The sequence below is a fragment of the Anabrus simplex genome, chromosome 7, assembly GCF_040414725.1.
Source record: "Anabrus simplex isolate iqAnaSimp1 chromosome 7, ASM4041472v1, whole genome shotgun sequence".
In the NCBI taxonomy this organism is placed as follows: Eukaryota; Metazoa; Arthropoda; class Insecta; order Orthoptera; family Tettigoniidae; genus Anabrus; species Anabrus simplex.
Window position 1 is genome coordinate 232886279 of NC_090271.1, and position 18533 is coordinate 232904811.

Below are 18533 nucleotides of genomic sequence, written 5' to 3' on the forward strand. Positions count from 1 at the left end.
TATAAAGAATAGGCAACAACACAATTATAATTCACAAATAAACAATTAACTGATATGGTCCATATGTATGATAATTCTACACTGATAACTAGGTTCGTCGGAAAAATATGTGAAAATAACATAAGTAACGCAGAGGATAAAATTCACTTACCTGCAAAAGCTGCTTTGTTGACATGTTTTGAAATTACTTCGGTCAACTGAATTGACACTGGTTAAAATCAGTACACATGCTATTACGAAAAGGGGATGAGAATACCTGTGAAGCACAAGAATAAATCACATTAAAATAAGTAACATTTCTAACCACACTTGCTCACATTCTACAAATAAACCCCAACATATCTACTGTGGCACAGGATGTAGCACAATATAAATATTAAAAATCTGGATTTAAGTTAAACCCCTCAGTCGTAAGTAAGTTGTGTGCTACACTCCATTTTAGATGGGTATGAAGATATTTTGTCAATAGAAATATACACCAGAGGTTACCAATTTCTGGATAAATTTTTAAGTTTCATCAACACTGAGCCTCGTAAGGAATAATGGCTCAGATTAATATACTTTCAAAGACCTCTTCCATGTATTTTAGCAGGGTACGCAAGTGTTTTTGAATGACAAAGGAATAAATAAGTCGTATATAGAAAAACAGGAATAATCATAATAGGACTGAAGATCAGCAGACAGAAAATCTATTACGTGTACTGTAACATCTTTTTTTTACTATTTACTTTACGTTACACCGACACCAGATATTATAGATTCACAATTAAGTATTTATTTTCCACCTAGTCGATACAATGATTGTATCGACTAGGTGGAAAATAAATACTTAATTGTGAATCTATTGAAGTGCGATACGGACCATGAAGCTGATTTTATGTAACCAGATATTATGGCGACGATGGGACAGGAAAGACCTATGAGAAGCAGCCGTGGCCTTAATTAAGGTACAGCCCCAGCATTTGCCTGGTGTGAAAATGGGAAACCACGGAAAACCATTTTCACGGCTGCCAACAGTGGGGTTTGAACCCACTATCTCTCGGATGCAAGCTCCAGCTGTGCGCCCCCAACCGCACGGCCAACTCACCCAGTTACTGTAACCTCACCAGCACTAATGACATTGTACTTGCAGTTAGAGAAGTCAACGCCTTCAAGTATCTTGGATCAATTCCCTGCTAAGATGAAACCAACGACATAGATATGCTAGTTATGGGTGGACAAAATGGAGATAATTATCCAGAGTAATGTGTTACAAGAGAATGCTGATATATGGTGCAGAGTAATGGGTTGTTAAGAGACAGCATGTACATTAGTTGTATGCTAAAGAAATAGTGTCACGTTACTCTACAATGTGAAAAATGCCAACATTCGTAGAAGCTTCAAGATTAGGCTCAAAACAGACAAGGTCTCCAAGTGCAGGTTAAGAGGGTACAGCCATGAGATGACAAGACCAGATGACCAAACAAGTGATGGAGATGGAAACTAAGCCAAGAGGAAGTGGAAAAGTCCATCAAATATTGATGTGTGTAGTCAACAGAGACCTGAAGAAAGCCAAGTTGTGTCCAGTATCCATCAAAGATAGACTTAACTAGAATATCTGAACTAGGAGAGCAGACTCCAAATGAAATACGCGTAGGAAGAATAATTTACTTAATACTTCATTTCATCCCTGTATATTATCCTACAATTCCGTCCGACTCGTTGGCTGAACGGTCAGCGTACTGGCCTTCGGTTCAGAGGGTCCCGGGTTCGATTCCCGGCCGGGTCGGGGATTTTAACCTTAATTGGTTAATTCCAATGGCACGGGGGCTGGGTGTATGTGTTGTCTTCATCATCATTTCATCCTCATCACGACGCGCAGGTCACCTACGGGTGTCAAATAGAAAGACCTGCACCTGGCGAGCCAAACCCGTCCTGGGATATCCCGGCACTAAAAGCCATACGACATTTCATTTCATCCTACAATTCCTATAGTTTTCCTTATCTTCAGGATTACAACTTACTAAATTCCTGAAAGTGTGGAGGTGAGCTGTATACCACTACACAATTTTTGAGAGCCTCCCTTTTTCACCAGAATTCTTGAGCTTGGACAGCTATCATTAAGAATATTAGCCAGCATACTCAAACATACATAAAAACAAGAATATCACTGTTATTAAATAACGCTTCCCAATCAGTTCCAGGTATAACTTCAGTAACTGTACAGGAGATAAATATTTTACAAATTTTATCTCTTATTACTCCAGAGAACAGGGAAAGGTATGTCACAGACAAACGTAAAGCTAAGAAAGTTGTCGCTGAAGCTAGGCGCAGTTGCTATAATCACCTGCATAGAAAACTAGACTCAAAGGAAGGAGAGAAAGTTAGACAAAGTCAACACAGGATATTGAGCACTAACTTATGTGTGCAAAAAGGCAAAGATGGTCAACGATTACAGGACAAGCAGGACATACTCAATTGTTGGCAACCACACTTTGAAGAGATTTCCAACAATTAGTTCCCACATCCTTCTATTCCAGAAAGTAATTCAACAGCAGATCATATCTCACACACCACGCCAGGTGAAATCACCAGTATGCCTACCATCAGGAACATAAAAAGTGCCACGACCAGATGACCTTCCGGCAGACGTCTGGAAGTTGCAGGAATTTAACAAACCTGCGATTACCCGGCTGACCAACTTTTTTAATGCCATAGTTGACTGTCACTGTTCCTAGCAAAAGGCTATAAGCATCACTGTGCCCATCTTTAAGCAAAAAGGTGATGCAGAAAAATGAAAGAAGAATTTGTAAGCTACGAAAAAGTTAAGGATGAAAAACATGAAATTCCGGGTGTAAGGCTCTTCTCTAAAGATAATAGGCAACTTGATGTCTTTGTGTGTACAGACCGGCAAAGGGTAGCGCTGACGCTGATTCAGAATTATTTGATAAGATAATCAGCTATGTTGGAAATGATATGGAAAGGAATGTATTAGTAGCAGGTGATCTCAATTTACCAAATGTCAATTGGGAAGGCAATGAAATGACAGGAAGCATGACCAACAAATGGCAAATAAGTTAATATGGGAAGGGCACCTGATTCAGAAAGTAATGGAACCAACTAGAGGGAAGAATATTTCGGATGTGGTGCTGATAAAACCAGATGAGCTCTATAGAGAAACCGAAGTAATTGATGGTATTAGTGATCACAAAGCTGTTTTTGTCGAAGTTAAAAATAAATGTGAAAGAAAGGAAGGTATTAAAATTAGGACTATTAGGCAGTACCATTTGGCTGACAAAACAGGCATGAGGGAGTTTTTAAAAAGTAACTATGATCGCTGGAAAATGGTAAATAAAAATGTAAACAGACTCTGGGATGGGTTTAAAGCAATTGAGGAATGTGAAAATAGGTTTGTTCCTTTAAAGGTGGTAAGAAATGGTAAGGATCCACTATAACAGAGAAGTAAAGAGGCTAAGGAGGAGGTGCAGACTGGAAAGAAATAGTTAGAAATGGTTATGGAAGTAAGGAGAAATTGAAGGAACTTACTAGGAAATTGAATCTAGCAAAGAAGTCAGCTAAGGATAACATGATGGCAAGCATAATTGGTGGTCATACAAAATTTAGTGAAAAATGGAAGAGTGTGTATATGTATTTTCTGCGCACCTTTTCTGGATACATTTACACCCTAGTGCTGAATTGGTCGACCTCGGCAATCTTCAAGATTCGTACTGGCAACCTTTGAAACACAAACTATGAATCGCTGTGCGACATCTGGCGTACACTTTACGTGCTAGTACTGTTATTTACACAGCAAAGCCAAACTATAGAATTCACTCTAGGAATAAGATTCTCATCGAGAAATGTTATATAATGTTTGTGTGACACAGTTGTTGGCTTAAGATAACAAAGGTTTAGCAAAATTCATATCGATCGATCATATTATCGATTCAATTCAGATTTCATTTCCATTCAGTTGGCAGTACTACTGGAACCGGAACTGCTCCCTCCTTACTCCTCACACCTGTACACAAATATATCAATAAATAGTGCGCAGGTAATACTTTAAGGCAGAAACAGGTTCAAAGAAGGACATTCCAGGAATCATTAATGAACAAGGGGAGTGTGTGTGCAAGGATCTTCAAAAGGAAGAAGTATTCAGTCAGCAGTATGTAAAGATTGTTGGTTACAAGGATAATGTCCAGATAGGGGATGTGAGTAACACTAAAGTATTAAAATTTACCTATGATAACAATGACATTTACAGTAAGATACAAAAGTTAAAAACTAGAAAAGCAGCTGGAATTAAGATTTCTGGGGATATACTAAAGGCAATGGGTTGGGATATAGTACCATATCTGAAATACTTATTTGATTATTGTTTGGTTGAAGGAGCTATCCCAAATGAATGGAGAGTTGCTATAGTAGCCCCTGTGTATAAAGGAAAGGGTGATAGGCATAAAGCTGAAAATTACAGGCCAGTCAGTTTGACATGCATTGTATGTAAGCTTTGGGAAAGCATTCTTTCTGATTATATTAGGTATGTTTGCGAAATTAATAACCGATTTGACAGAAGGCAGTTTGGGTTCAGGAAAGGTTATTCCACTGAAGCTCAGCTTGTAGGATTTCAACAAGATATAGCAGATATCCTGGATTCAGGAGACCAAATGGACTGTACTGCGATTGACCTATCTAAGGCATTTGATAGGGTAGATCATGGAAGATTACTGGCAAAAATGAGTGCAACTGGACTAGAAAAAAGAGTGACTGAATGGGTGGCTATATTTCTAGAAAACAGAACTCAGAGAATTAGAGTAGGCGAAGCTTAATCTGACCCTGTAATAATTAAGATGGGAAATCCCTCAAGGCAGTATTATTGGACCTTTGTTTTCTTATATATCATCAATGATATGTGTAAAGAAATGGAATCAGAGATAAGGCTGTTTGCAGATGATGTTATTCTGTACAGAGTAATAAATAAGTTACAAGATTGTGCGTGGCTGCAGGGTGACCTCGATAGTGTTGTGAGATGGACGGTGGACAATGGTATGATGATAAACGGGGTTAAAAGTCAGGTTGTTTCACAAATAGGAAAAGTCCTCTCAGTTTTAATTACTGTGTTGATGGGGTGAAAGTTCCTTTTGGGGATCATTGTATGTACCTAGGTGTTAATAGTGTTAATATAAGAAAAGACCTTCATTGGGGTAATCACATAAGTATGACTGTTAATAAAGGGTACAGATCTCTGCACATGGTTATGAGGGTATTTAGGGGTTGTAGTAAGGATGTAAAGGATAGGGCATGTAAGTCTCTGGTAAGACCCCAACTAGAGTATGGTTCCAGTGTATGGGACCCTTACCAGGATTACTTTATTCAAAGGCATTAATACGTGTGAAATAATGGACAATAGTACCAAACAGTGCGGCTTCGTCAACCATACTGGAACAACTGATGCAATCATTGCTGCCACAATGCTCATTGAAAAGCACTCAGACAGACAACAACCACTGCATATTGCCTTCCTTGATCTTGAAAAGGTTTGTGATCCTGTGTCACACAGTGTGATCCGGTATGCACTTCGTGACCATGTTATTCCAAAAATGTTTATCAATTGGATCAAGATGCTATATATATAAACACCTGCCGATTATTTCATATGTCTTTGATTAAGTATTCTCTTAAAGATCTTCATTGTGTACAACTGGAGGTGAATTGGATGGTAACTTGCACATTATTTGTCTACTGATGTCCTCCCACGCCATCTCTCCTCTGACAGCTCAGAACATACCATTTAATCGAGCAGGTTGTCTCCTTTCTCCCAAATCTTCCCAGCCCAAACTTTGCAACATTTTTGCAACGCTACTCTTTTGTTGGAAATCACCCAGAACAAATCGAGCTGCTTTTATTTGGATTTTTTCCACTTCTTGAATCGGTAGAAATTCAGTAAAACTTACATTACTTTTATACCATGATAAAGATGTAATATGTTGGAAATCCTAAGTGGAATACCCTTGTAGAGGAGAGATGTGTTCACTGCGACAGTTAAGAACCCACCCGCCATCCCCCAGAAGTAATTTTGCTTTTATAAGCTAATACAATTTATCACGTGCCATAGTCCATCGCCTAACTACGTACCAGCATTTCCATTGGGTGAGACACAATGGGACATGATGTCACTCCCAGCAATGAAGTAAAATGAATTCCGTTACCAACCTAAGCACAAGAAATACACAACTGCACAATAAATACACAAGTGAATGCAATCTGTAAAGATGGTGGTGGTGATTAATTGTTTTAAGAGGAAGTATCTGTAAAGAAAGAACTCACCTTCCCAATGGCCTAATCCAGACTAATGGCTTTGTCATTAACCTACTCTAACCAGTCCAGACCAATGGAGGTGTCGCGCAGGATACTAGAGGCCCAGGGGCGCTTTGCGGCTTCTAACCCAGGGGCTTACGGCGCCAGACCCCATTTGCTAGATCCAGACCAATGGCTTTGTCACTAACCTATCCTAACCAATCCAGACCAATGTAGGTGTCACGCGGGATACTAGAGGCCTAGGGCCACTTCGCGGCTCCTAAACTGGGGGCTTACGCCCCCAAACCCCCTTTGCTTAATCCAGACCAATGGCTTAGTCACGAGATTCGTAAATTCAAAAGTAGCGCCGCTGCACTGGGACTAGTTCTTTATATGAACAGTTGGCAGCTCTGTCCACCGCACAATCAAGCCCTTCGCAAGACGCGAGCGAGAGAAAGAAACAAATGACAGTGCAATCGCGCCTAGATGCGTGCACTGGAAAATGTAAGTTGTTCTGAAGTTTTGCCCAGCTCCATCCAAGTTGATGGAGAGACCTTAAGAAAGAACATAAGCTTCAGGTATCAAGGATCTTGCCTACACACTGGCGGTAGGCTAGGTGATGAAGTGCAACATAGGATAAAAGGCAGCATGGAAGTCACGGGTGTCCTTGCTACAGAAGAATGCTACTACATCTGAAGTTCAAAATATGCTGCAAGGAAGAATGTCCTGTTGCTTTTTACGGTGTTGAATGTCGATCACCTCACAAAGCTACAGAACACCAATTATATAAGATGAATATGCTTCATTGGTCGATGGGCACCACACTCCTGCATAATGTCAAAAACACCACCATTCGCCCATCACCGAGAAGACACGGGGAAAAGCATCTCCAATGGTATGGCCATGCCCTGCTCGCCGCACCTAGAACAGTTGTCAATTTCACCCATTCCTTTGAAATTAATCAGCAATGTCCACATTCAAAGCAGCGCTAGAATGACAACATAAATCCCAATATGAAGACTCTCATTTAACGAATACACAATGCCAAAGATACTACAAAATGGCAAGCCAAGATTACAATTGCAGACCCTGCACCAGAAGAAAAATGCAAGGAAGATGATTACATGAAGGAGAGATGTAAGTGTTCAAGGACACTACTGGGGACCCACCAACCAGCCTTAACTAGTATTGTTACTTTTAAAGTAAAACACCACAAAGTGGAGGACATTTTTCAAAGTAGCCAGGTGAAAGAATGCTGCCATTGGCGGAAAGATAGTTACCTAGATATATATATTATTACCAACTATGGAATAACAAACCTTTTAAACCAAAAAATACCACACATCTAAACATCTATGATTATTAATTCAGCCTGGTTGTCAAGATTTTCAAACCCGCAAACGACTATCGTTTGACTTTCACACCCACGAAATGATTGTCGTTTGTTTACACGCTCGCGCCCTTCTCGGGAAGGATGTTGTCAAACAGTGCTCACAACCTCTGTACTTAGGAACTAATGACTGAGTGGTGCTTCGATAGCTGGAGGGAGAGGCAAAGGGGGTCTGGGGACTTAAGCCCCCAGATTAGTAGCCACAAAGCGGCCCTAGGCCTTTACTTTCATGTGGAAACACAAATGGTCTGGACTGGTTCTTGCCATGCAGACAGTTAGGATAGGACATGGACAAGACCATTGGTCGGGGTTGGTAACGCATTATGATTAACATTCGCGGGAACGAGATCACATGCCACTTCACATTGGCAAATTAGAATACAAGTAGCTACTACAGAAATGAAAATGGCGTGTAACAGTCTTCATTAGGTTATAAAAGTAAATTTACTTCTTCCGGCAGGGTGGTGGGTTCCTGGACATCGCAATTAAACATCTCTCATCTGAGATGCTCTCCAAGTAAGATTTCATTAATTTCCACTTAATATAAAATTACAAATAAGATAACAGCCGGGCTTAAGTAATACCCATCTATGCTGTAAAGAAATCAATGGGGAGAAATTATCTTCACCGTGTAACCTGCATTTATCAAGATGTGAACTGAGCCCCTTTTGTTTACACTGCACACAGAATTTTACGTACCAATATATTTTTTAACAGCTGTCTGATGATGCAAGCTTATTTTCACACAGTTAAAACGCTTCTTCCAATATATATCGGATATGTTTTGTATGAACAGTGGGCAGGTTTGTTAATGTCTACCTCTTACAACATGAACTTTAACAACTCTTACTCCTCATAACTCACAGTGATGCTCTTTTGAACCTCACTATTTCCTCTTTACAACAGCACAAACCTGAAATTGATCTTCATTTTAAATGTCATACCTAGCCTCACTGGAATCTATACAAAAGAATACTAGGTGCACAACCTAGCTTTAAATTACAGGAATCGAGATATCAACAAACAGGTATATCTGTTACACCATACGCTGTTAATTAAAGATAGCTCAATAAATAAAGAAGTTTCCCAAGTTAAAACAAAATATACTTTTTTAACAAACCCACTAAAAAACTCTCATCCAATGAATCGAAAAACGACAAACTTACCGGTACAGAATACTACATTTCTGTATCACATTTCATAAAACAGAATTAGAACACTATTCTTTTCACCCCTCATTATAATGTCTCCAACAACAGACGTTACAGAACGAGATTTTTAACGCGGAAAATAAAATAAAGGAAGTGAGGTTAAAAATATTGATATTGACTCCTAGTACGTCTTAAAATACATCTATAGTGAGAGACAAAATATTAGATCAATATTTGCCAACTGAAACAACTGTCCTAATCAAACAGGGATAGAATTTCAGGATTTACCTATGATAATCCATCACGACCAACTTTACACCGGCCCACACTAATCGCTAGGGACCACGAATGAACCCGTGGAAACAGAACGAATGAGGCCATTAACCAATAAGAATACAGTACGGGCAATCGAGAACTATTTCATCAGCAATTGCTAAAAATATCAATTCTCGCGCATGCTAGTAAAAGGGGAAGTATAAAATGGTGTGGCGGTATTTTTTTAAAAAAACATAAAATCGTCTTATGAATTAAATATATATTGCACTCAATGACCGTTGTATAAATACATGATCGTTCCCTACGAGATATACAAGACTGGGAAGTGTGCGCTAGTTCCGAGCATTAAAACCGTCCACAAACAGGTTCGCAGTACAGCCGCCAGATGTCTCGACATTGTGTAGAGTTTGCATGTGCTGTCGTGTATTAACATATAGAGAAAAGTGTTTTTAATACGTTTACGTATAGATTTCACTTATTGTTAATGTTCAAATGAACTCCAAGTAAATTTCATATAAACTATAAGATACAGTATATCGTACTATAAGTCTAATGGGTCAAAGAAAGGAGAACATTGGAGTTTTCAATCGTTTCCTGCCGATTCCGTTTTAAAGAAGTGGAGAATTGCTATATCCAGACAGGGGAGCAAATTAGGTTCCCTATGTTCACCTGGGACATCATCCCGAGTCTGCAATTTACATTTTAAATAATGAGACTTCAGTATATTGGCTACAGATTCATTAGATAACTTCACTGCCTCCGACTTCAGCATCAAAAGACACATAAGAATTATGTTGGCTTTTCGAATGGAGAAACTGGAATAACATCCCTATTAAAGAAAGGCTCTATTACGAAACCATGAATTTGACATGCGTGGAGGAAACGCCAGGATCCCTTATCATAGATGAAATGTCTATCGAGCCCAGAGTACACTATAATCGTAATTTTGACCAGCAATAGTTTTGGAATTACTTGATGAGACGCTCGAAGGTAAGCTAACTAATCACTTCACGATTGTTGTATTTTCTTTCAGATGTACTATTTTTAATATGCCTAAAATATCTGCAAGATTTATGTTATCTTAGACGCTGTTGATATTAAGAATGACACCATGCCTTTTCAGAGAAACCTGTCATTCTGGAGTTGTCTACCTTGGCACTGATAGGTGGTTATCTTGTTCGAGTTGCAGAAGAAAATTCCAGTTGTAAATCATGCTTGGGACATATATCCTCAGCCACTACTGACAGTCCACTGATTTGCCTCATTAGGACGAAAGATCATGGAGCATTATGCTACCCATCAAAAATTTGTTTACTTTCTGCAAAATATGATGAACTCTACGCGTCACCCCTTACGTTATCTGGGCAATACGAATATAATTTTAAAAACTTAACATTTTTTGTTTCAAAATTCACTGAGGCATTCAAATGTGACGAGTGTGATCAGAGAACATTGACTGTAACTCTCATTACAAAACTTTTAAAACCAATACTTGACAATGAAGCTCATAAAATTAAAGATGCTCATGACTAGAGAAAGAACTTCAGGACAAAGCATTTCAGTTGGAACATCTTAAAAATGTGAGTGATACGAGCAGTGATCATGGTAAGTCAATTTAATGTATTATTATTTATTATTTATCGCACTTTACTTCGCCTAAAATAATTCCAAATATCATTTAAATGTGCTTGACTTTACATCCAACCATTCTAAATCACACTTAGGTGGTCCTAACTTCATTATTTGTAGTTTTACGTCTTTTAAAACCAACATCTACTATTAATTCAATGTATATCGCGCGGGCAGCATAGCACAATGTCGAGACATCAAGCGAACGTTCGTAGACCTACTTGCGACACACATTTTTATCGGTCCACTTCCTGGCCTTGAATATCTCGTAGGCAACGACATGATACACTGCGTCAAAGTGCAGTCTATTACTCTCGTAGTGACTGGATTCTAAGGTATGTAATCTCTCAATTGCGCACTGGCGTAGCCAAGGGGGGGTCCAGGGGGGGGGGCGCCCCCAAAAAAAGATGTTTCCTGGAACTAGAGCGAGTATCAGCCGTTGTTTTACGTACGGTACGAAAAACTTAAAGACTTACACCGAATGTTAAAATAGCGTAGCGACAAAGAATTTACTATCAAGGCTCAGTGCGGCTAAACATAATTCTCCACATTTGTAATGCTTGAATGAAAGGAACACACTTAGGATTAGGATGGGCGGGGATATTTCTCCATAGAGGCATCAGTATTGGGAATACAGTATAACCGTCTGTCGACTAATGTCAAGAGATGAGGAAAAGGACAATTATCAAGGGATTACTCAGTAGCGGGGTGGAACGTGACCACCGAGATAACGGGGGCCCCGTCCAGAATCAGTTGCAAGCTTGCAATATCTTGTCAGCTTTCGCACATCGGTTCCAGGAATCAACAATATTCTAGGGATCCTGGGGTTGAACCGAGATTGAGAGATGTGCTTTTATTTAAGTTGCAGCGTTGGGAAGACTTTGGCATGATTGTGAGCTGCACGTTAGTTCCTCATTTTGTGCCATATAAGAAACCTTTTTAAAGATGGACCCTTTTGTCATAAATAAGCCGAACTATGTGCATCCTCGGTAAATTATGAAAATGTTTTTTATTCTAATACACTTAAGAAAATGGAAATTGCAACACCATGAAGGCATTGGTCGTTTGTGTTGATTTTCAAGATATAGAACGATGCCACGTAGGTATGTAAAAGGTCAAAGTTTCAGACCCGTTAGATTATTGCTACAGGTCTCCCGACGTGATTGGTCGCGGAGGAATCAACTCCAGTATACGGACTCTGGTGTAGCGTAGTTGATTTTCAGTCTGTGCAGTGAAGTGTTCCCCGTCAAACATGCCTTGACGACAGAGAAGAGCACGCTATCAACAACTGTCGCCGTTTGAGAGGGCTCGGATAATTGGGCTGTGTAAGGCTGGATTATCGCTAAGGACTGTCACTGCACGTGTTGACCGACAGGCATCTACGGTACAACGTGTATGGCAGCAGTGTCAAATGAAGGTACCCACACTCGTAGACCTGGCACAGGCCCAGCGCGACAGACAACTCTGAGAGAAGATCGCCGCATCATTAGGATGGTCCGGATGGACCCATAGGCAACAGCAGCGCAAATTCTAGCAGCTGTGGCACCCCACGTTTCACAACAAACAGTTGGTAATTGCCTGCGTGCAGCTGGCTTACGAGCCCGTGTCCCTGCAGAAGGGACCCCACAACAGCAACGTGTAAGGCTGGCCTGGTGTCGAGAAAGATCGACGTGGGTCGACGAATGGCATGAACCTCCACAGAAGCTCTCCAATTGAGCATGTGTGGGACATGATGGGTTTGACAACTGGACAACCGTCCTGAGCCACCCACAACTCTGGAACAGCTGACCCGTGCAGTGCAGCAAGCATGGGCCACAATTCCTCAGGAAGCGATCCAGGGCCTTATTGACTCGCCTCGACGAATTCATCAATGTACTGCAGCTCGTGGTGGGCACATCCTGTATTCTTTGTTGTCCAAACTTGCTGTCAGAGGGACTTGAAAGTGTAATGATCGAATCACAACCGAACACTCGTCCTAAATGTTCAATTGCAGCAATGTAGCACCACTCCTTCTGGGCGTTGCAATTTCCATTTTCTTCAGTCTAGTAGCAAGGCAGATCGCAGATGTGTGCGTACGTTCTATAGGTAGGCCCATATATTTTGTCTAATGCCCGAGGACTGATTGGAACCGCAAATGGCACCATCAAAATTGCGGTTAACTATTTTGTAATTAGCTGTCGTGATAACTCAATCAATCACTACTGATTTGCAATTAGGGCAGTAACCCAGATGGCAAATTCCCTAACTGTAGTTTTCCTACTACTTTCTTAAATGATTACAAAGAAATGGGAAATTTATTGAACATCTCCCTTGGTAAGTTATTCCAATCCCTAACTCACCTTCCAATAAACGAATATTTGTCCCAATTTTTCCTCTTGAATTCCAACTTTATCTTCATACTGTGATCTTTCTTACTTTTAAACACGCCACTCAAACTTATTCGTCTCCTAATGTCGTCCCACGCCATCTCTCCACTGACAGCCCGGAACATACCGCTTAGTCGAGCAGCTCGTCTCCTTTCTCCCAAGTTATCCTAGCCCAAACTTTGCAACAGTTTTGCAATGCTACTCTTCTGTCGGGAATCACCCAGAACAAATCGAGCAGTCTACCAACCCTACCCTGCTACCATAACACATCAACACAATACACGACATATACGCGCAGATACTTACCTCACTTGCCTCTCTTCATAAATTGCCGTGGATAGACTGTAACGAACTAAAACAGTTCGGAGCTGGACCCGTGCGCAGACAAAAGGGAAGCGAAAGGACAGAAAGGCAAGAACACGTGACCCCATGAATAAAAGTGTACCTCCCGGTACACCTCAACGCCGCGCATTCAAAATTGGCGTCTAAATTAACTCCTCTCTCGAACTAAAGTGGAAACTACTACAACAGGAACTTATAACTTTAATCAGAAGATGTCACCACCGAAATATTATGTCATTTTGTTATTGTGCAGTTTCCTAACCTGAATGAATTTATCCTTGTTTTGTACGGAATTCATCAAGAAGTTTGGACATTTCTCCACGGATGACACTACCAAAAGACTGTGATCATGCACCCTGGTGCAAAGTGAAAGAACTTATAATTTAAAGAAGTTTTGTATTTCTAGGTTTTTGAAACTGATGATTTTCATTTATTTTTGGGTTGGCAATATTTCCTTTTTATTTCCGCCAGTTTTGAATCTAGCCAATCACTAATTTCTGTAATTAATTTTCCACCTATCACGGGGTTCTTGTTCTATTCTGAGTGTTACTTTTGAACTCTAAAGATAAAATTGAGAGGGTGTGGCTAGTTTAGTCAAGAATGATCTCGAACCTTCTCTGGGGGTTTGTAAACTGCGGCTTTTCACGTTTCTTGGCCAATTGATCGTCGTCTATCTGAGTGTGTGTGTTAAGCAGGAGGCGGGCGGCCTCTTTCGTCGGTAGCTAGAACATCTATAAGGTAATGGCCAAATAATGTCATTCTTATTATCTCCGCAGTTCAATCTGAGGTAAAGGTCCAAAACTTTAACTATGTAACCTACTTTTCTAAAATGTAAATTTCCTTTGGCTAATGTAAAACTTCATAAAGCTTTAATTGTAAATCGGGGATAGAGATTGATTTACCCTCTCCAGCTCCCCTTCATCTTGGTTTGAGGTGCCTGCAATTTATCAACCTTTTCTTTTCTATAATGTATTACAGCTACCTCAAGTAGCTTGGGTTTAGTCTCTGTTTCTTTGGCCGTGAGCCCTATAGGTTTTAATATTGCATTATCTGGAGTGCAGTGTACGCCTCCATTCAGCTTGTGTTCGGGCCGTTTACTTTACCTGTTCTTTTTTGCAAAGGCCCTTTAGGTTGTGTACTGGATACCCCTGTGTAGAACTCAGTTTCATTTGTAAATTGTGGCTTGAGAGGCGAGGGATTGTATATCTTGACGTAATATTGCCTTGTGTAGGCTTGGATGACTGAGAGCCTGTTAGCTCTTTTTCAAGTCTTGTAATTGTAAAGAGTGCTTCTGAAAGGCTAGACATTGTAATTGAGGGAGCAAGTGCTCTTGGAATTAAGGGGATTTCTGCCCTTGGATAAATGATTCCTCAGTTGAATTAAAGTTTTTGTAAACTGAATCTCTGACATTGCAAAACTAAGGGCGTGAAGCCCAGAATTTGTAAATATCAATAATCTTGTATTTTCCTTGACTTGTTTTAAGATTGTGATTCTACCCAATGTTTCATTATTATGAAAAATTGTTAAGTTAGCAGTTCTGAATATATAACCTTCAGTTTAAGTTTTAACTTACGTTGTAGGTAGACCCATTCAAGCCCGCACCTTCTTTCACCTTTCCTGCTCCACGGGTAACCCCGTAACAAGTGGTAGCAGAGCGTGGTTGAGTGGGTCTCAATTAAACCCTTTTTGACGGGTAAACATAGCATCCGTATCGTACTCTAAGAATTTTCTAAGTCGCTGGAATTTTTTCTCTTCAAATTTGGTAAATTTTCTTTCATCATGTCTGGCTCTCGCGAAGTCCTCCATCCCGGCTACTTGCGCAAGGAGGAATTGATTTATGAGTTACTGAATAGAAATGTTCAATCTGGAGGCACGGTTGCGGCAGATACTGCCAAACTTAAAGAATCATTAGAATTACCAATTTGTATCCCAACTTTGGGGGAGAAGGAAATTGATGACGCTCCCTCCACTCTCACCGACAATACCACCGAGCTAGCATCTGTAGTTAGTTTTGTAAATGAGTGATCCATCTCCTAATCAACTTAAGGCAGTAAAGGCTAGACTGTTCCATTTTTATAACAGGGTTAGCGATCTATTGTCTCTAAAGTTAAAAGAAGGAGGCTAGTAATCTTGTTGACCACCTTTCAAAAGTGTCTAATAGAGTCAATCAATTGCTGTCTGGGGCAGCGGCTCCCAAATCCGATCAAGCCCCTTTAAACGATTTGCCTGCTGAGGAAGATTCTTCCAAAGGTGTGGAAGGAAGAAATTCTGTGGCAACTCATCAAACTTCTGCCCCATTAGAAAAAGAGTCTGATCTTCGTCCACCTATTCCACCATTCCTTTTGAACAGTGCTGTGCTAGGCCGTTACCTATTATGTCACCTGGGTTTAGTAGCTTGCCTCATCCTTTGGCTATGTTGCTTAGGGGAATTTCAAAGTTTTCTGTAAATTCTACTAACGAGGTCATTTCATTTGAAAGGTTTTTAGTTGAATTTCAATATCACGCTCTTGTGTTTTCTCTCTCTCATTCCCAAATTCTTCAGATTATTTACCCTTGCTTTATAGGTGTCCTCTCGGGCAAAATTGTTAAAGCAATAGCCGAGCAATCTTCCATAGAAGACTTCCACGCCCATCTGCTGGCTAACTTCATTCCGGCTCGAGCCATGTCATCATTAATTCAAAAGTACTACTTCAGAGTACAGCGACTGGATGAAAATCTGGCAGACTTCATCCAAGATATTAAGTTTTACATCAGGGTGTTCGCCCTGCATTTCTCGGAAGACCAAATAGTGCAAACAATGGTTGAAGGTATCTCACCACCCTATAAATCTTATTTATGTTTTGAGTCTTGTCCCCAAACTTTGGCAGAATTAAAGGCTATGGCTGTCTCAGCCGAAGGAGTGCGGTACGCCGACACCTTAAGAGTTGCGAAGGAGCCCCCTCCGTCTTCTGATAGTTTTCGGCCTTCACTTCGCGTAACATTCACAACCCGTAAATGCTATGCTTGTGGGTCTACGGAACATCTCCGTAACAAGTGCCCTTTGATCAAATCCAGTGGGACAAAGAATGGGGCAGAGTCGTCTCAAGGATTTTTCAAATGTGGTTCGTTTACTCACCTCGTGAAAAATTTACCTGATGCCAATAGCACCCCCTCCTGCTCAACTTCTGGTGAAACCTCCACGAACTCTAATAACAGTAAGTGACTAGTGTCATAGGCTGAGTCGGCAAGTTCGTCTTCCCAAGGCTTAGCCCCCGTTAAACCCACCGAAAGCTCGGAACAGGGTAGAAGTTCTTCTAACCCCGCATTTGAATGCCCTAAAGAATGCCTCTGAATTGCGACGGAATCCCCCGCACTCGTACATTTTATCAAAACGAATTGAATAATGAACCCGTTACCGCTCTATTAGACTCTGGAAGTGTGTGCTCTATAATTTCGGCTGAGTGATATTCCAAACTAAAGAGGGTTTGTAAATTTTCTGATTATGTTCGTCTTCGGTCCAATGCGTTTCGGCTAATTCCTCTCCCTTAGAAATTTTAGGATTCGTCTTTGCCAAAATTCGTATTTCCAAATTCATTTGGAAAATAAAACTGTTTTTGGCTAAGCACTTGTCTTGCCGCGTAATATTAGGAGCAGATTTCATGCCTTTTACTGGTCTAGTGCTCGACATTCAGAGCAAGTCGTGCACCTTGAAATTTGCTAAATATTGTAAACTTCCTTTGCTAAAATGTAACTCTGTGTCATGTTCATCTGTTTCGCCTACCCAGGATGAGATGTTGTTAGACCTTAGACTTCTACCTGAGGAGCAGGCTCAAAGTATTCGTAAACTGCGTCAGTCGTTTCCTGATGTATTTTCCGATACTCTTGGTGTTACTGACCTTATTGAATACAAGATTGAGGTCACGGACTCGATCCCAGTTAGATTTCCGCCTTACAGGCTGTCTCCACCGAAAATGAAGGTTCTTAAAGAGATCATCGACCAGATGTTAAAAGATTGTATTATTCGACCCTCTAATTCGGCGTATTCATCGCCGAAACCCCAAGGTGGCTTCAGGCCTGTCATTGATTATAGGGCTTTAAATCGGAAGGTGGTGTTACAATCTGTGCCTCTTCCCGACCTTCAGTCTTGTTTTTCATGGTTTCGGAAAGCTAAGTTCTTCACCATCTTAGACCTTAATCAGGCGTACAACCAGATCCCTCTAGCTGAAGAATCGAAACATCTAACTGCCTTTGCTACGGATTGGAACTTGTGTTAGTACAACGGCGTGCCTTTTGGTATCCCCACGGGGGCAGCCGTGCTCACTAGACTGCTAGATAGGGTCTTCTCCAACCATCAAATTTGAATACTTGTATCAATATCTTGATGATGTCGTGTTTTCTGAGACCTTTGAAGAACATCTAGATCATCTGAAGGAAGTACTCAATCGCCTTCGTAAAGCTGGGTTGACTGTCAAGTTATCTAAGGTAGCTTTTGCTTAGCCTTCCACGTCATTCCTTGGGCATATTGTGTCGGCCGATGATGTTTCCATCGATCATTCCAGAACACAGGCCATCCGTGATTTCAAACCGCCTAAGGACATTAAAGGTATTGCCAGATTCATTGGCACGATGAATTTCTTCAGGAAATTTATTTCTAACTTCACTAACAGAACTTACTTCGTACAAAAGGTGTCAAATTTGAGTGGGGACCGTCTCAACAAGCCGCTTTTGAAGATCTGAAATTAGCTCTTTGCAACGCCCCTGTCTTTGCCACGACTGAATTTTGGAAGAAATTCTTTGTTCAAACAGACGCCTTGTCATCCGCGGTGGCTGCTGTGCTTCTTCAGGAAACGGAACTCGGAAGGCGACCCATCGCCTATGCGTCTAAGACATTATTAGCCCGAGAGGCGAAAGATTCCATCTATGAACTTGAGGGTTTGGCAGTCTTATTTGCACTAGAGAAGTTCCGACTCTACCTGGAACATGTCAAGTTCGACCTGGAAACTGATAATCAAGCTTTAAAATGGGTATTAGCTTGGCCGCGTCGCACTGGTCGTATAGCCCGCTGGGCCATCAGGATTTCTGCCTTCCAGTTTGATGTTAGGCATATCAGAGGATCTGAAAATGTTG

At 40.7% G+C, this 18533-nt stretch overlaps 1 protein-coding gene across 1 annotated transcript in view; it reads right to left on the reverse strand.

Annotated features, from left to right (window-relative positions):
* GCS2alpha (glucosidase 2 subunit alpha) overlaps positions 1 to 9219 on the reverse strand; it is a 152664-nt gene extending 143445 nt beyond the window's left edge. Inside the window, exons 1-2 of the mRNA XM_067151611.2 lie at positions 9103 to 9219; positions 152 to 256 (exon numbers count right to left, since the gene is read on the reverse strand). Of these exons, the coding sequence (XP_067007712.2) occupies positions 152 to 256; positions 9103 to 9116 (119 nt within the window). The 5' untranslated portion in view covers positions 9117 to 9219. The remainder of the gene's footprint in view (positions 1 to 151; positions 257 to 9102) is intronic.
* Positions 9220 to 18533: the final 9314 nt, after the last annotated feature.